General features: G+C 40.1%; 2 protein-coding genes across 6 annotated transcripts in view; one reads left to right on the top strand and one right to left on the bottom strand.

The window, feature by feature from the left end:
* The window catches only part of ELAVL4 (ELAV like RNA binding protein 4), an 82,453-nt gene that overhangs the window by 62,296 nt on the left and 671 nt on the right, over positions 1 to 19,486 (bottom strand). Inside the window, exon 1 of one of the 5 annotated variants that reach the window (XM_027649032.1) lies at positions 3,146 to 3,384. The exons of 1 other annotated variant lie outside the window; for it this stretch is intronic. In XM_027649032.1, coding sequence (XP_027504833.1) covers positions 3,146 to 3,193 — 48 coding nt within the window. In that variant the 5' untranslated portion in view covers positions 3,194 to 3,384. Of the gene's footprint in view, positions 1 to 662; positions 683 to 2,696; positions 2,848 to 3,145; positions 3,385 to 19,486 lie in introns of those variants that run through there. 3 more of the 5 variants (XM_027649031.1, XM_027649030.1, XM_027649038.1) reach the window with 3 other exon arrangements.
* LOC113949828 overlaps positions 15,104 to 19,486 on the top strand; it is a 20,235-nt gene continuing 15,852 nt past the window's right edge. Inside the window, exon 1 of the mRNA XM_027648865.1 lies at positions 15,104 to 15,223. Within this exon, the coding sequence (XP_027504666.1) occupies positions 15,104 to 15,223 (120 nt within the window). The remainder of the gene's footprint in view (positions 15,224 to 19,486) is intronic.

The following is a 19,486-nucleotide window of genomic DNA, read 5'->3' as shown; positions in this document are numbered from 1 at the left end:
AAAAAAAAAAAAAAAAGGCAGCACGGTGGCTAAGACGTTTGTGCGGCGAGAATTAATAATAATAATAATAATAATAAATAATAATGGTGATAAAGGTTAGGTCTGTGTTGTCGCGGTCTCAGTGTGGTGCAGCGGCGGGGCGGCGGCGCCGGCGGCGGGCGGAGCGCGGAGCGGCGCGGGGCGGGACGCGCGGAGCGGAGCGCGCGGAGCGGCGCGGGCCCTGCTGCGACTGGCGGCCGGCGGCGCCCCTTTACCGCCATTTATGGGGCCATCTGTCAGCGGAGCCGCGCGCTGATTGGCCCGCGCCGTGAGGGGAGGGTGGCGAGGGGTGGCGAGGGAAGGGGAGGGGAGGGGAGGAGAGGAGAGGGAGGGGGGGGGGGGGGGCGTTGCGACATCAGGTGCTATTGAAATTAGCCGCTGCCAGATTGACAATGTTAATGATGCGGTGACCTCTACAACAACAGAGACCAGATTTCTGAACTGCTGCTTGTGTCTAGTAATTAAGGCCCCCGGTTGAAGAAACAACACGCAGCTCCGTATTTTTTTTATATTTTTTTTTTTAATTTTTTTTTTTTTTTTTTTGGTGTGTGTGTGTGTTATTCCCCCTCTCCCCACCCCTGGTGCCGTACCTCGGCCATGCTCCAGTGCCTACATCTCCTTACCTCCTGCGCGCCCCGCTCCCAGGTCCGGCGTATTTTAACCACCTTATCTTTTTCGACAGTTGCTTTCCGGAGAAATGCATATTTAATGATCTGCCTCTAGGCTTAAAGGCACAACAAAAGCACTTTGACGTGCATTTAAAGCTGCATTTATTTTCAGGTACTATTGATTTTAATAATCAACCCATCTCTCCCTTCCTTCCGCCCAGCGAGGTTTTTAAAAATATGTATTTTTAAAGGAGTGGATTTGATGTTGCTGCCACTTGACACTGTCTAAGGCACAACAGATATGTATTTATCAGGATGCTCCCCCTGAACGACAGTCCTATTTCAGAATTATTTTGCCACCTCACTTCGTTATTCTTCAGCTCTACAGGAAATAAAATGACGGCGAACTTTGGGCATTTAAAAGAATTTTTTTTCCCCAGCCTTAGAGAAACGTGCTTAACTTAACAATGCACACTCATTAATCCTCCGCTTGCTGCCACTGACAAACTAACAAAACTTCACTTCCAAACAGCAATATTTCACCCGTTTCTGACCACAGCAAGTTTATTAAAAATTCTCAAGTTATGAAGCATTCATTTCTTTCTCCTCCTTGAGAGTTATTTTCCTAAAGCATGTTTAGTCCAAAGTAACAAGGCATGGTACCCTGTAATTGCAACAGACCTTGAATTTATGTTCATCTCAACCAAAGCAACTGAGTTATTACTTTATTAACATATGCAGGATCACTTCATTTTACCACCCACACATTCATTTCATCAACTAAATACGTTTTTTAAAAAAAATTTTAAAACGCTTGCAATGATACTAAACCTAAGAGCTGAAAACTGAGAAAGCTGGGATGGGCCACATTATAAGCTCACTTAGCTCTTTCCTAGAGAAAGAAAACCTGACTACAAATCACCAAAACCACTTTCAAAATATGTAATCAAATCATCATTGTTCCAAAAGTTCCTTTTTTTTAAAAAAGTATAAATATGCTTTCCAAACTGCTAAGCTCTGAATTGACATTCACTAGATTTTAAATTTCTTTAAACCACAGACACGCTCAAACACACAGAGACTAAACACACCAATAAAACATATGAAATATAGTAAAGCTCATAAAATCTAGCTATACACAGACCAAGCAAGGAGAAAAATCACATTTAAAAAACATCACACAATCTATTTGTGGAATGAGCACTGAATTCAATTAAAACATGAACAATGTAAAAGGCTGCAGAGGATTTCTCTCACCACGGATCCTTCTGAGCACATTTGTAGCTTGGTAAAAACTAGTATAGATTAAACTAACCCGTAAGATACATTTCCCAACTCAAATTAGATGACCTACAGACTGAACACACAGGCATCAAAATGCTACACAGCTAGTATATTACCATACATTCTTGTGCAAATATACATCAAATATTAAAGTTAGATTTGTAATGCAAATTTTTTACTTAAGGTCTCTTCAGGGGTTAATAACACCAAAGAAGGCACCCAGAAATTATTTTTAAGTCTTTTCAACTTCAGCCTACTTTGTTACTATAAATTCGTTATGCATATCAAAAGATTCAGCCATTTTTCTGAAACAATAATCGCACGCTGCTCCTCTAAAAAATTAGCTATCTTATCCATCTATAAATCCAGGTACTGTGCACACTGACCACTTCCCCAAAAAGCACCCCACACACGCAGCCTTTCCGAGAAACACTAAAACAAATGCTCAAACATCCTCAGAGGCCTCTCTCTGTAAAGACAAAGGCAGAATCCTATTGTTGAAAAAGTCAACCTTATTCTCGTGTTTCCAATAGTACCATTTATCTTTCAGGGTAAGGGACTGACCACCGCATCACGGTGGTGACATTTGTAAAGCATCAGATTCTCTACACAGTCTCTCCAGCATCAGCCAGCAAGCCCCTGAGCAAAGCATATTTTTAGTGCAATCTTCCATCCCCACAAAAAGAAACTTGTCTTAAACAGCTAATCCAATATCAAAATGAAATCACAGGGTTGTTTCCCAGCCCCCCCCCTCCCTCTCCTTACCATAAATGAGCAGTTTCTTGACTCATTAATGACAGTTTCCCTTAAAAGAAGTGATCTCATATCACTGAGCCCCTCTCCACCACGCATACATCCCAAAGGTTGCGGGTATCTTAGCATCAGTAGCCGCTAGCAAGCTCTCTCATACAGAGCCCAGATGGACTATACCAGAAGCCAATTCAGCGTTAATAACTACCTACTCTGTGCAGTTTAGAAGCCTTACGTGGCATAATGTCCTAGGCAACAGCAGCCGATTGAAACCGCAAATAAAAGACAACCCAATTCTCCAAAAGCATCAAAAGGAAAAAAATAATAAATTGAAGAATGATTTTTTTTCCAAAAAAAAAAAAAAAAATCTCTTACTTTCATAAGATTAAACTGGATCATTCACAAACACATGGAAAAGGAGAAAAAAAACCAGATGCTGCCCAGAAAAAGTGACAAAATATTACCTCATTATTTAACAAAGCAGCATTAAGCGTCCTGCTGATTTCAAACATCTTGCCACAGATTTTGGTTAAGAGAAACAGAAAGAATCCTTTGCAAGCCCTCTGTCTGCAAAGGGTTCTTCAATTTTCTTGCGCACAACAGAATAGTCAATATGTTATTTCCCTAGAGTTCGCACATTAAAACATCTAGTCAGTGAGCTGAATTTTCCCCTTATCACACTGTAGACTCCTGTTATATGTACTGCTCTCTTTGCAAGATTAGCCTGCCCCAAACATGGCTGTTGTTTAAACTATTCTTTAAAGTAACAGTTCACTCCATAACCACCAGGTGGGCAGTGTACACAAATTCAAGTAACCATCTTAAAGATTTTTCTTGGAATAGCTGCTGGTTGTGATATACAGTGTAAATGCCCCCTACACTTACCAAGCAGTAGGGGAAAAAAAATTGTCACTGTTTTACGCCCTTTCCTCCCCAGAAGCGAGCCCACACACAACCCACTAACATCACTTAACTTTTAACACAGATTTTTTTTTTTTTAAAGGGACCTTAATTTATACAGGAGCTTTTCATTCAGCAGAAATGAACTAAGTGATAAAATCCAATCAGTTCTGAGAACAAAGTGCAATTAAAAGGGAAAGCACACCCATAGAAGTGGTCTATACTGCAGAAGAAACAATACCAGCATTAAGTTCAAGTACAATAGTGTTCTTCCACGGAAACACAAAATTCAGCATGTAAATAATTCACATGAGGGTACAGTTTGTTAGAAAATATGAGCTATACCTTCAAGCAAATTGGAGACAACTTGATAAGATACTGGCATGACTTATTCTGGCTTAAATTCATTTATAGAACCACTGTTGCACACATCAGAGCACAAGACCAAAATACATGGAAAGGATCCAGCTTTCAAAAGCACCTGTCTCCCAAGGTATCAAACTGTCCCTATTCCATCATGTCTGCGAGCTAATTAAGTATTTTTCCCCCACTTCATTTAAGGTCAAATACCTCAATAAATACTTCCATTACTGTAAAAAATACGAATTCACTCAACGCTCTACAGCAACACCCAGAGGCTTGGATGAGATTGGGATCTTCAGGTGAGGTGCTGTACAAACACATTTGAAAAGTCGTTTCATACCGAAGGATTTACAAACAACATTTACAAGACTGAAAGCACAAAGCAGAGGTGTGAGAACAATAAACAAAGAGCATCACGAAATGTCTTTACCAGCTGGGATGAACTGCTGGAGATATAAGGCATCTCTGGCAACTACCTGTGCTAAGGCACATTCCAAAAGGATATTTACTGAGGTTAAAGAATAAATGCATTAGATGGACAAGGACTTTACCACCTACAAAGTGTCATTACCTATTTCTTTCATTTATAGCAATCCATGTTGAGTAAGTATATGCAGAGTAGTGATTTTCTTTGCTGGCCTTTAACTAATATTAAAGTGATGCAGTAATGACTTAACCTTCTTGAATATGTATTGAGTTTCAAGTCATCCCTTTTTATATGAGAAAGGTTATTTGCATCGATTTCTGTTTGCATGAAATAAGCTTATTTTCTCATTCACCATATGCCTTGAACACTAATTAAAAGTGTCACTTTCTTCTAATGTAAGAACGTAATCATTTAGTAAATAAGTATTCTTGGCTTTTCGGTCTTTGTGATAATCTATTTAAGGACTTTTTATTTCCAGGTAACTTCAGTGCTTTGATTACCACACACTCCTCTGATGTAAAAAGAAATGTTTTATAAATACACATTTTTGCTGGTTTGTTTTTTTTTTAAATAAAAAGAAAAAAAATAAATCTAGAAGTGCATCTTTAAGGACCCACACTCCTCTTACCCTGAGGCAAATCCATCCAATCAATATGAAACCATTCACATGCCACCATCTGCCAAGCTGTAGAGCAATGTGGCTGGAACAGACCTCTTATAAAGCAGCAGTGGTCTCATTTTCAGTCTATTAGGGAAGCACCAGAGCTCTCATGTGCAAGGACACAACACTCCAACTCAGATCTCCTCACACACTTTCTCAGTGCACTGCTGCAGAACTCCTGTAATTTTTGCTGCTCGAGTTTTCACACTAATCAAAGCAAGAGGGAGGAGAAAATGATCAGTAACAGTCCTATTCCACAGCAGTACAAAATAAAGAATTCAATTTAATTCTATCCTAATATGATTATAGCAAACCATTTAAATGCTGCTGCCTGCCAACTACAACCTGGCATTTTCCATCACCTCATTTTCTGCTCTTCTGGAGACTGAACATTTGCCCCTAGAATAGTGTTACTTTTTTCCAAGACATTCCTATTGTAAAGTTAATACTTCATTCTGATCAAAGAGCATTTTGTTGTTTGACAGATGGGAGGGTGCAGGTGTTTGAGGAACCAAGGAGATGGATCTTAAGTACAAAATGATTTAATAAAGATAACGGGCTGGGAAAGGACATTACAGAGTGCAAGCACCCGGGTTTGTCTTATGCAGTAATTCAAGAACCTCTGTGGAAACAGCCTCCAGTTCACGATACCACATCAACACTATCTTTAACAACACTGAGTTCACAGAGTCCATCAGCAGTTCTCATAATGATTTAAAATGTTCTCCATCACCTATAACCCCATGCAAATTAGCTGTATAACTAAAAAAGAGCAAGAGAAGACGAAGGGAACACGAAGGGGTGCAAACCCATTATAAATGTACAGAGAGAAGAAAAATTGTTTTAAAACCATCCATGAAATTACAAGAAACTGAAAAGCTAAACATGCAATTCAGTGACGCTGAAAGTCACAAACTCAGGTGGAAAAGCCAATGCTGAATTGTTCATGGCACCTAACCCAAAGCCAGACTTCAGGAAAGAACAGAAACAAACAAACAAACAAAAACCCAAACAAACCAAAACAGCTCAGTGAAGCAGACTGCTCTTTGCTGTTCATGTCTGCAGGGGATGGGACAGACTGGGGGGTAGAGGGAAAAACAATGGCTAAACAGGTTATTTACCTGTACAGCAAGGCTTTTTTCCGCTGTTACTTGAACGGCTTACAATCAACTGTATGTATACATAATTTGTTTAGCTGCTGAGTAACTGAAAACACAATCAAGCAAAATAAAACACCCTACCACCAACTGCCCTGTGGAAATCAAGCAGGAGGGGGTGATTGAGACTGTAACATAGCACGACACCGAGAATGTTCTTCAGGCAACTGCTCTTAAAGGGTAGTGAATTCATATATTTGAGGAAGAATCCAATTTTTAAGGTTTCACTGCAAAATATGTAAGTCATGATAACTGAACACTAGCCACAGAAAAGAAATATACCATTTCTGAGAAAACAGTAGGAGAAAAAAGGTGACTGACATGGTTTGGAGCTTTTATCTGATGATCCTCCAGAAACGCAGGAACCTGTCCCTGCCCCCTGTTCTGCCCCTGCTGTGGAACCCACCGACAAGCTGCACAAGCTCTGCTGTTGATGCAATGTACTGTGTGGTGCAATGAGACTCCTCGTGATGCTGGGGAGATGAAATATGCCACAGACCTACCTGGAAAAACTATCACCTTTTTGATCTGTGCTCAGAGAAGAAAGAAAAAAAAAAATCCAGGGTAGTTAGAGATCTAGCTCCTTAAAGAGCTAGACATTAGATGCAGAACAAGACAGAAACCCTTCCTTATATACTTACAACTCTAAATGAGGAATTTAGAGGCACAAAGCTTCGGCAAGTAGTCACAGTTCCTACAGAAATCACACTTCAGCTGCTTTTGCACAAATATGCTATTTAATGTTGCTTGCCCACTTTCTTTTTCATGCCTTATGAGATGTGTAATTTGGATGCTGCATAGCTGCTCTAAGTATCACACGCCAATTTTCCGAAAATGTGTGTATTTGCAAATCCCACTGTGGATACTTATGTTTGAACGCTGGGAGACTGGAACAAAACTCTCCGGGGCACACCAGAGCACAGAGGTAACAAAATGAATAGATGTAAATAGCTCTGATGGCAAGAGAAGTCTCAGTGATAGGAATCACATCCTCAATTTCAGAACTGAAAGCAGGGCACCCACACAGATTTAGGTGTGCATGGGTGCCAGTGAATAACCTCAACAAAGGTTTTCTGGGACTGTGAGGGTACAGGCCAAGCAGGGAAGTGGGCCAGGATCTCTGCTACAGTGCAAGAAGGATTTGGAGAAGATGATTCAGCACCTTCCCAGCACATCCTTGGCTCTACACTCCTCTTCCAACTCCTAACTAATTCTTTGCAACACAGAGCATCCACTCAGTCACAGTATGTCTTGCCTGGCCAATTTTCAATACATTTTAAAGAACCCACTGTCAGGGCTGCAAGACTGAAAAGCAAAAGGCAGCATTTATTGTAGGTAAACATGTTAACACAGCAATAATGCCAGTAATCCTTTCCCCTCTTTCCCAGTTCTTTTACTTTTGGCTAAGGAATATAGATTCCAGTGCTTTCAGTCCCCTGATTGTTTTCTTCCTTTTAAATTCAGAGACATTAAAACTTGTATTCAGACATCCCAAATCCTGCAGCTTGCTTTCCTATCACTACAAGCAGGATTCAATCCTACCTACAGGGAGAGTAAAAACATTTCTACATTGCTGTCTATTTTGTATAATAGAGTTAGCAAAGTTTCAGCTGAGCACAAATGAAGATGTTTTCAAAGATTTATGACTGCATTTTTAAAATGTATTTACTTCTAAATAATGAAAGGACCTAGACACTGAAGAACTCCAGACTTACCAGGGAGATTTACATGAGTTCAGCCATTTTTAATGTGCCTATGTATAAGCACAAAAACCCTCATAAAAAATGTGAACAGGGTCTTTCAACCAGCATTGCCTAATTTTAGAACAGTTGATGGATTTGCTTTAAACCCATCCGTAATACAGTGTGCAATATACCTTGTACTCAGGCCAAATAATATCAATAACAAGAACAAAGATAAAAACCTGAAAGGGGATTAATGTGCTGATGTTTCCAAGATTTGAGACAGTGATCAGAAAGATCTGGGGAAGAGTGCAAGGTGGCTGGATCAGAAGAGAGGTACAGGAGGAATCAAAGGAGACCTGTGAGCAGTGTGCAGAGGGGTTACATCTCCTGCAAGTTGCAATTACACAGGAAGGATGCAGAACCAGAGAAGAGACAAAAGAGAATAAAGAGAAGAAAAAGTGTCAAGAGCTATTAATTGTCCCAATTACTTCTTGTTAGAACAGCTGGCACTTACATATAGTATTTAGTAACAGTAGGCAGAATGTAAATAAGTATTACAATCTTAAACATAAAAAAAAATAAAATCTCACAATCACATCTGGGTCAACCCTTTCATGCAACCTATTCCCAAATCAAGGATGTTCAAAAGGAGAATATAAAGTTTAAAATGGCTTTAGTACACAAACCAAGCTTACCTCATGCTGCAAAGCTTACACCTGTATGTACAAGTGCCAAGATTTCCAAGAAGCTTCCTGTGTACATCTGTTTTATTTTACCCCTCAGCAAATAAGGATTAAGTAAGTTGCCTGAACAAGGTATCCAAAACTCAGGGATAAACAGCTCCCTTATGAACATGGATCACACAAGTCTTTAGTGTATAATTTAGATTACAGAAATGACAATTTTTTCAACAATAAGGAAAACAAAGGTAAAATAAATTAATAGGTATAAGAACCAGAGGTAATGCAGTGTTTAAGAAAGGACCAATGCTGACACTCAACTGCTCATACTGACAGACAAAAAGGAAGGGGCTAAAGAAAGGTAACCAAAAAAAAAAAAATCAGCTGTGGCTCCTCTTCTTGCCCTCTGCAGTTCACAGGGCTCATGTCTTGGGATCAGGATGAGTCTGCTCAGGAAGCCCTATGGTTTTCCTACCCAATTCTCACAGATTATCTGCATTTATAGTTTCTTTAAACTCCTCTTTGCCAAGTGTCAGACATACCTTAGCAGATGATTTTTAGCTTCCTTTGAAGTAGGGCAGATGAACAATGGGTATTTTTAGTACTTTTTTCGAGAAAAAAAGCATTAAAAATATGCTAGTAGCTATAAAAATTGTTTAGGGCTAAATTTCTTAATAAATAACTTTGGTTACAATTACTTAGCAATACTTGGGCTTCAAGGTATCTGTGCAGCCCAGTTGGAGAAGGTGGCAGGCTGGCACCCAAGAGTGATTTCACTTCTGCACTCAACCACCTCTTCCACAGCCACAGGTGATATGTTTTCCTCACTACTTTAGACTGATTTTTAATTCAACAGGAAGGTAAAAGAGGTGAGGCAGCAACCAGGCTGCTTTTGCTTTCTCCAGTCCATGGAGCAGAGCTGTGAGAGGATGGCCTCTACCAGCAGATGAGTTTATGTCACCTAAGGTCACACACCATCTAGGAGCAAGGCTCTCCAACCCCCCTTGTACAAGCAATTCTGGGCAATGGTCACTTCCAAGGCACAATCCATCTGTCCTGCTCTACAAAGCTCTGATAAATCCTGCTCTTGACTTCACTGGCTATGCACTAAGGAGTCAGACCAATCTCACCACGGGTTTACCAGGTGCTGAAGGCAGGTGGTCTCCAGTTGATACCTGCCTAGCTACACATTTACCCAAACTTCAGCAACCCTGGGGTCTCTTTGCAATCCTTGATATAACAGAGCATAACTGGGTCAGAAGTACAAGTACGGACTTAAGTGAACAGCAATTCAAGCAAGGCAAATTTCAGACCACCCAGGACCCAGATCACAGACCCAGACAAGGCCAACACTCAGTGCACCGTAACAGCTACACAAAGCAAATCCTGTGTTGGCCTGTACATGGAAAAAGCCTAACATCTCTGGAAGCATGTAAAGCAACTTACCAAAAGAAAAAACCCAGCAAGCTTTATTTCATGAACTCTTGGATAGATGCTCACACATAACAGAAGCTTTGATTCTGGACCTCCAAACAGCTAAGGCTTAAGAAAAAAGGGTTCTAGTATGTCCAATTTATGACTGCTGGGAAAGGCAACAATCACATCAAAACAGCTACTCAAAACCTATCCAGCTATAGACCATCACTGTGTAGTTTAAGAATATTTCACTCCATTGCTTGAATGCATTTATGTTCTTCCAGGCAGTTTTCCTGATGTTTTCTCAGGATTCCCCAATGCAACAACAAATGATCTTTCTTTTAATAGTATCACTGGATGCGCTGTAACCTGCATCTAGGGACACCCTGCTCTGCTCAGATAAAACTTAATTGTTCTTCTGACGTCGTACAATGAAAGAACTTTAAACTCACCTAATATATGGAACAACCCTCTGTTTTTAACATTTTCCATAGCCCCAGTGCCTAGAGGAACACTTCTGAAGTAAAAAAATCTCACTTAAAATGTTCCAGGAGAGCACAGATAGCCAACCTACACCTAGTGAGAAAAAAATATATTTACTTTTTTAAAAGGTGTCAAATAAAGGATTAGATTTTGTTCTGCTGTGGTAGGTATCAGTGATGCTGTGGAACATTTTACAAAGAGAATTTCAGCTGCTGGCAACAAACAGCAAAAACCCCTACAGCATGTCTGTACTGTTTTTTTCCCCAGACTATTTCCAGAACCTTTTGCTTTCCATCAAAATATCAGGACAGCATAGGTGCACACCATAAAATTTTGTGGTTTGGTAGTGGAAATTTCAGCTCCTGACCTTTTGGGTTAATGGCACCATTTAAATTTAAGACACAATGAAGCCATTAACCAATTACTCCCACTGACCTCACTGGAGAGGGGAAGACTGTCAACACTGAGAATGAGGCCAATTATTTAGGTGCCATCATCTGTTCAGGAAGTCACCCTCTTCAGCTGGTTAGGAGACTATCCCAAGCTGGAGGATGATGACATGGATTTATCTATTCCCTTATTCCCTTCTCAACTGCCATACAGGCACAAAGATTTTCACGCTTAGGAAACTCCTACCAGCAGAGAGAACACTCCTCAGCAACTCAGATTACTTCACACAGAGTTTTATTTTCTTTCTCCACTGGCATCAGTCAGGCCTTAATATGTTCAAGACTCCAGTCATCATCAAGAGCCTCCCATGCACATGGCCTGCGCCCACAGCCCCAGACTATGAACACTGCCATGATAAAAACTGCAGCTCTGCACATGTTGCTGACAGATACAGGATTTCCTCCACTAATGAACTCCCTGAAATTTCATCACTTGCTGTTCCATGTGGAAAGCAGAGCCAGCCTTTCCTTCTGTATCATTAGGATCATAACAGTAATTTATTAAAAAAAAAATAAATCTGTCAGAACTAGATGCTATTGCACATTTCATAAGCTTTTAAGTAATGAATGAAGGAAAAAAAAAAATCTCACAGATGCAGTCACATCAACTACACAAACCAAAATAAGACCAGATACTAAAAATGAATGTTGGGAAAAAAACAACATATAAGTGTATACAGTAAAATCTTGCTCCAAATGCTTCCACAAGACCCAGATCGAAATCACTTTAAAAAACACTGCAAATCAAGCTTAATGGAGGCTTTACTTTATTCAGCTATTTAAGAATCCAGAAAAAAAACCAAACAACTCAACTCCTACACAAGAGACTGCTTTTGTAAGATTCAGATTTAAGATGAACAGGCCAGATACTGTAGGGTACCAAATTTCCTCCTCAGCACTTTCCCATCCTGTCCACTAGTTCAGCCTCACCATTCTGTGAAAGGGCAACTGCTGAGCATCAGAGCTGGCAGGTTTAACAGGAAGGACAAAAAAAAAAAAAAGGCACATCAGCCAATGACATTCCCATACCACAAGACGATCCCAAACATGTTGTTAAACACTACAAAAAGCAACACAACCTGGCAAAATTTCAAACAGGTTTCCAGTAGAGTGACCTGCAAGGAGCAGCATGAGATTCATGGAGTCAAGCAAGGAGGAAGCCCTGGCCACTGCCAGGTGTGCTCCCAGGGCTGAGTGTCCTGACGGGTCCCATCTGCAGCCTCCTCCCTGGTCCAGGTGCTCCATTTAAGCTCAGGGCTGGGGCACAGAGGGGAAAACTCCGGCCTCTGAGTTTCTAAGAAAGTGAATGGAGAAAGACAACAGGGTGCACAGCTCCAGCTGTAATCTCCAGCAATGCATCTCTCAAGTATAGGGCTGGGATTTTTGTCAGACATTTGTAGTGCAAGACTGGTTAGATGCACTGAGAGGCACACAAATCCAGAAAGTGTGTCTCTGTACCACATGGAGCATCCTAGTATTATAGATGATTTAACTACGTGGTTCCATAAAGGGTAGTTAGTTCTGGGTGTTAATAACCCTGATTCAGAACTCTGCTCAGCAATGTACTCATTAGCCAGACCATCTGTGTAAAGGGAACAACCTACGCTGTCACAGCACACGGAGCCTGGGGCTGACCTTAATATCTTCCCCCACATACCAGCAGAGGACAAGAGGAGGGAAATTTGGCATTGGTTTCTGTCTTCACTGCTGCCAGAGGAAGATAGCTGGGCTGGAAAGGAAGTTTCTCACCTCTCCAGTCACTTTGCCAGCTGTGGTAAATGTGAGGCAGCAACTTCTCTTCCTCCTAAGGTCCCACTGGTGCAGTGGGAAATCTGGATGTCCTGTTTAAGATATGGTAAGTCCTGTTTAGATATCACAGGACTCTGACTTACTGGGGAATGAGGGGCTTCACAGATCACCTGAAAGAATAAAACCTCCCAACACAGCCAGTGTAAATTATTTGATGGACTCGAAAGTGCCCAGCATGACATGGAATTACATTGCAAATATACACTATTTGTTACTTCTTGTTCCATCCTCTGTAGCACACGTGGTAAGACAAGCTGCAACACTGCCTGGGCCACATTCCTGGATGTTCCTCCTACCTGCACACAGGCCCTATGCAGGACCCTAAGATCCCTTAGCTGACTGCTTCAGGAGCAACCTACACAGCAGATTCAGGCAGGTTAGACAGACTACAAGACAGTAAGGATACATCCCAGCACCAAGTGAAACATGTAGTTATGTCCAAGACATCTTTAAGCATGTTCAGGATTAGGCCTCTCTTTCTAGGCACACCATTCTTCCAAAACCTGCTTTTCTCGTCAACAAACATGCTCCCTTCTCGGGATGGAAAAAAAGCAAAACAAACCATCCAAACCAATCTGCTTAATGTGCTATTTACTTCAGGAAGTGCCATTTTTTCTCCTCTATCAATTTCTTTTCATCTTTGATTCCTTAACTGCACTCATCTATTGTGTTTATTAATTTACTCTGACTGCTGCCACGTCAAAGCACAGATGCAGAGAGCAGACCCAATGCTATTGCGTGATCTGTGCTTACATGAGAGCCCGAGAAGAGCTCCAGTGAGCCAAGTACAAACCACAGTGTAGAGCCCCGAGTGAGAAGAAACTCTGAGAGGGATTTGAATGACTCTTCTAAGACATAATTAAAGCTGATGTTTTCTTTAGAGCAGTGAAATTCAGCAACAAGTACATTAACAGAAAGGCTGGTATTGCAAACACCAACAGGCAAAAGGCATCTCAATTCAACTGAAAGTAAATTGTCTGGATTTTGAAATGCTACCTAGAATGCCAGTAAGTGTATACAAAGTGCTTTATCTTTTCTCATCATGGCATGGGAGAAATAATCTCCCACACATCAAGGCTGCTAGTGGGAACCTTGTCCTGTGGAAACAACACTTCTTTTTAAGGTTTCAGCATTCAGTTTTGCTGCTGTGCAATTCCCTTCCATCTAAAGGAAGGGATTAAATTAAAGGCTTTTTTCACATGTTTGATTTTGCAAAGCCTGTAGTAGTTTAGCATCTTTGATATTTCCACCTTTCTGCCATCCATTCAAGACTTGCCAGTGGGTTAGAAGGCTGTTAATCAGGGAATAGGTGACCAAGAGACAAGCAGGAGAGCATAGTGACTTCTCTTAGAAAAACAGAAACAAAACCAAACAAAGTTATTCAAAACCACAACTACTTGAACGAGGAGCAAAAATTAAAACTGTTGGCAAGTGACGGACCTGGAAACAAGAGTCAGTATCAGAGCAGCTTTGTATCACATCATATTAATATCTTGACTTCTGCAAATGACACTTCATAATCTCAGATACAGAACCAGTAATAAACCTCTCTAGCAAAGCCACAGGTGCTCAATACAGCTCTACAGCTCAACCTGAACTGAAGCAACAAACCCTGTTTGCACATGTCCCTTAGCAGTGCAGCAGCCACCCTTCAGCAAACCCAGAGAACCCACACACAGCCACCAGCAGCTCCTCACACACTTCTTGGCAAGACAAAGCAGATTTCCTGGGTATTACTATTTCCACAAACTGGCAGGCACAAGGAGATGAGATAAATCTATAACCTACAGATAGGTCTAGTGCAGAGGACAGGCTTTAGGATCCTGCATCTGGTGGGCAAATCCTTCCATGAAGATGAGGTTTTGAAATTTTTGTGGGCATGTACACAGGAGATGGGCAAGCTTTCTTTGCCTCAGGGGTGTCAGGCCTCTCTTCTGACCTAGAAAGCTCCTCCAGTAAAAGTATTTCTATTAAACAACATCCATGTACCTTAGAGAACCTGGAGTTCTGCATAAGCAATAAGCAACAGCTTGGCAAAAGGAGGCTTTGCACAGGCTACTGCAACTGAAGAAACTGGCAAGAACATCAAAAAGCATCAATTCAGCTATAAAAACACTCATGAAAAGCAATCTGGAATTATACATTTATAAGAGAAATTAAATACAAAAGGATATGCAGTGAACATTCTTGTTGGGAGGGTTGGGAAACCCAGTGTTTATGTATTGCCCATAAGAAACCATTGGCACACAGATATTTACCTTACAGCAAACCACTGTGCCTAACTGGAAGAGACCTAAAAAACAAGAGAAGACAAACTAACAGCAGAAAGGTGCAAAGACTTTAACTATACAAAGACTCTTTAGCTATACATTGTATGGAAGTATGGAGGACAATGGTTCAGATAAAGTCAACTGTGTTGGAAATAGTGCATGAAATCCCAGAAGTGACAAAACTACTAGTCAGTGAAGAACATGAAAGGAGCCAAGTGGAAGAAATCAATCAAGAAGAAAAAGTAAGCTTTTTTTTTTTATATAAAGGCAGGCAAGGGGCCAGATAACATCGATGGACACGCATACACAAAAAGAAACAAAACCAAAAAACCACACCCAACAGAAAAGTGTAGCTCTATCTCCAAGAACAGCAAGTGATAAATTTGATAATAAACTAGAAAGCTCCGAACTAAGGAATGACAGCAAGCAGTGAGGGATGAAAACAATTTTTCTTGCGCTGGAAAAAAACCCCACCTTCTAATGCAAATGGATGAGCTGATTAACAAAGCTTGCAGAGCCTGTTGTGAAAGACGGGTGAATGGAGAGAACCCGAGGGAGACACTAAGAGCATGTAAACCAAATCAGGGAGCAGCTGACTGCATTCAGAGGGAAGAGGCTATAGGAGCACTTAGAAACACAGAAAACAAGAATATGACCTAGGCTGCACGAAGCACTAGTAAACACACTGAAGTGGAGGGCAACAGGAGGCATCTGTTCAATGTATTCTTAGACTGCAGAAGTATCAGCAGTTTTACAAATACCACCATTTATTATTATTAGTTTTTATAATCGTGGGGGAAGCACTAGAATACTTATTTTTACTGAAGTTACACAAAACCCACACAGAAACCACACTTGTTTTTCAGTACTAAAAACCCAACTGTTGAAAGGTGAGAACAACCCTTAATTTATGGAAATCCCAAACGCAATCTCCCATGCATTAACTTTAAATCATTATGGAAACAAAGGCTGCATATTTTGTCTATTGTGGGGATACTGAAGTACTTTTTTTTTTTAGAAATAGTTTACTATGTCAATGAAAATGCAGATGCTTCTGTGCACTTCAGGGACTTCAAACACTGCATCAATTATCTGAATAAGTAATGAAAAGACATTGTGAATAAAACGGTTCACCAAGCCTGGTTCACAAGTCAATTGCTTTCTGAATCCAGTAATATACTGTAATATTTGACATGTTATTTCTTTTTGCAAGAGGTTAAGAGTTTTCCATGCCCCCATGCTATACTTGCTGCAAATGGTTCGGGGAGAAAAAACCTGACCAAATATAAAAGACTGCAAGAAGTACAACACACCTTTGGATTCTCTACCATAACCGTCTTTTCACATAAGAGGAAAAAACCCAAAAAACCAAAAAAAGTCCCTGAAACCAAAAAGCTGAAGTCCAACCAAAACAGAAACATGAAAATCTCCCTAGCAGACTGGGCCAGTGATAGGCAATTTAATACTTTCAAATTCAATTTCTGACAAACTGGACTAGGTCACAGTAGAACACGAAATGTCTGTTTGTTGAGCTATGGTTTCCAAAGAGTCTCTTACTGGCACCTGGAAACAGAGCAAGCATAAGGCTGATTATCATTTCCGTAACCCCCAAGGAAAACTATCATGCAAGATGTTTGAGTAAGAGCAATGCTGTTCGAAGGCAGCATTCATAAACAGAACAAAGACTAAACAAAAGGCTAAACAAGTACATCATAATTAACAACTACAACCAAACTTTTAATTAAGATATGTAAGAAAAATCAAGGAGAGCTAATTAAAAAAACACCAGTGCATATACTTTCTTAGAAAAATCTGAATTGGTACCGTGAAATAAACAGGCTAATTAGAAGTGACCACAATTATTTTGTCACTGTTATTGAGTTTAGTCATGATTTTTCAGCTTGCTCTTTAATTCTGCATCTTGTCTGCACTCCTCTGTTGTTCAAATGCAGGATTTTTCCATCCAATTTCTTTAAAAACTAAGCAAAAGTGAAGAAAATACCCTAGAGATTACACTTTGTATGTCGGGCATATTTTGTCATTAGTTTTGAGACACACTCTTTTCTGCCTAGGTCAGTATAATTCTTGCAGGGCCAGAATTGTAATTATTCTACTCCCCCTATTCATCCAGAAAAAAATCCACAGTTACCACAAATGAATCCTGATACAATTGCCACATCAATAATGCTACACTCCACATGTTTTTCTTTTATCCAGGCAGCCAGACCAGCATAAGAACATGATGCTGCTTCACACAGATTTTACTGTTCAGTATCAACTTCCCTTAAGGCCAAAAAACCGTTACAGATAATAGGAATCTAACTGGCAATATTAAGGTTTTACTTCTTTCCTCTTATATACTACCCTTTCATGAAAATACATCCATTCTCATTTCTTTTGCCATTCTTCAAAACTGTTACCATGCTGATTTGAACAGTAACACTTAGTTAATGCTGATAGAAACAAGCAAAGAAAAATGCTGACACAATCTGGAGTTATTTAAGAACTTATTTGCTACATATCTATTTCTAGAAAATTAATAAAAAGTTGCTGACTCCCAGCTGTAAAACTCCCAAGTACACCTGGGCAAAATAAAAATGGCTAAAAAAAAGGAATTCCCACCCACAACCCCAGAATGCAAACACCAAAATGATTTGCAATTAACGACTTCTACCTCTCCCCTACAGAGTTGGCACTATACCCAACACTCTGAGATACATGTTAACTCTTTCTGCTTATCAGACTGAGCAGGATCCACCTCCCAGAAAGTTGTTTCCGCAGCAACATGGAAGCAAAATTCTACTTCTTAAAATACTCTTACATCTAACAGAAATTGATGGCCTCTTAAAGTTCTGTTCTGGTGAACCACTACAGATCAGCCCAAGGTAACCCTTAAAGTACCCAGGAAGAGTTGGCTGCTCATCACAATATCTTCCTCACTCCACATTTAAAGTTCCAAGCAACTGTTGTCCTAACTGTAGCTTTCAGACTATTATGGCTGTAGGGTGTCCCCTTTTTCCCTCTCTACAAAACCAGGGGATCCTGAACTTGTAAAGCAACCTTGTCTTTACTAACACCATAGCACACATCTTCCTTGGAAGTCACTAAACTTTTAAGTTTGAGGCGTTTCCTTCTTTGCACTGAGACAAAAATAAAGAGTCCTTCCTCTATATGGCTAAAAAAAGTTTCAAACCCCCTTTAAAACTGAGATAAAAACATACATGCCTGTGCCAGGTATCTCATAGACCGGAATCTCCATTTCCTCACACTATTCCCAGGCTCCTCTATTGCCAAAGGTAGACAAGCACTTTCTCCCTAGTCTGTATTTTTCTGTTCAATAGGTGGAATTAAGTAAAAGGCTTATTTCTGTGCAAAGGCTTCTTCTTCTGCATAGCAATAAGCCTCGCATTGTAATTGATTTTTTTTAAGTGTCATTTAAATTATTTTGGTATGATTTATCTTTCCTTACTTTTTCCTAAAACATCTCAGAATATTAACAAGGAAATAAATGTAGTAATACTGTAACATCTTCAAACATTACCTAATTTAAAAATCTAATTTACTTTTCATAATTTAGGCTTCCTTACTATTTCAGATGTCACTCAGTGTGGATAGTAAAATTAGACTATCAATTTAATTTTTGCTTTCAATGTGTTGCAGGTTCTGCTTCTCAACCACTAGAACTTTCATGTTTAAAGTTTCCAAAATTGTTCTGGAACTTTTAATTTAAAAAAAAGGGGGAACTACTGCTTTGTTTTTATTAAAACAATTCTCAAGTGCTCTCCCTGGCCCTTTTTACAAGAGAAGGCCAAGTGTTGGTACAAAAATAAGCCTCAAACGTACCTGTTAAATAGTAGTAAGTGGCTTTCTATTAATACAGGGAGACAATAAAAGTCTTAAATGGCACTGAGGGTGCCATTGTGTTCAATGGCCTTCCAAACAAGTCAGTGGGAGACCTGCTTAAGAACGAATAAACAAACTGAAAAAGTAATAATACACGATTATGTCCTACTCTTGCTTTGGTGAAATTTAAAAGATGATTTATCACCAAAGGCAGCCTTACTGTCTTAAGGCCTCCTCAACCAGTGTCAGCTTTATTCAAGGCCTGCAATCCCACTTGAAAAGAACTCAAGGAAAACATTCAGGAAAACTTATTAACACACGTGTTCACTGATAGAACTTACTTTGGAAATAAAGTTTTTTATATGGAATAACAAATGAACAGAGGTCTCAACTACATCCAAGCTAACCTCTTAACATCTGGGAATACCTCACACCATCAGTCCGCTGCAGGAAAAAAAAGCTACCAGCACAAAACCAGCACCAACTTCCTGAGTTAAGTATTAGGCAATTAAAACTACATAAGTCATGGGTAAAGACTTTAATTAAAAACACCTTAACTGTGCTAATCACTGTAAACTGGGTTGAGCCTGGAAGCTGTTAGATACATCACCAGGTGCACAGGTAGGGAAAGGAGGAGATGCCCTGGCAAGGGCACAGGTAGG

Source organism: Corapipo altera, unplaced genomic scaffold (genome assembly GCF_003945725.1).
Source record: "Corapipo altera isolate COAL_440 unplaced genomic scaffold, ASM394572v1 112, whole genome shotgun sequence".
NCBI lineage: Eukaryota > Metazoa > Chordata > Aves > Passeriformes > Pipridae > Corapipo > Corapipo altera.
This window is presented reverse-complemented; position numbering and strand designations above follow the sequence as displayed.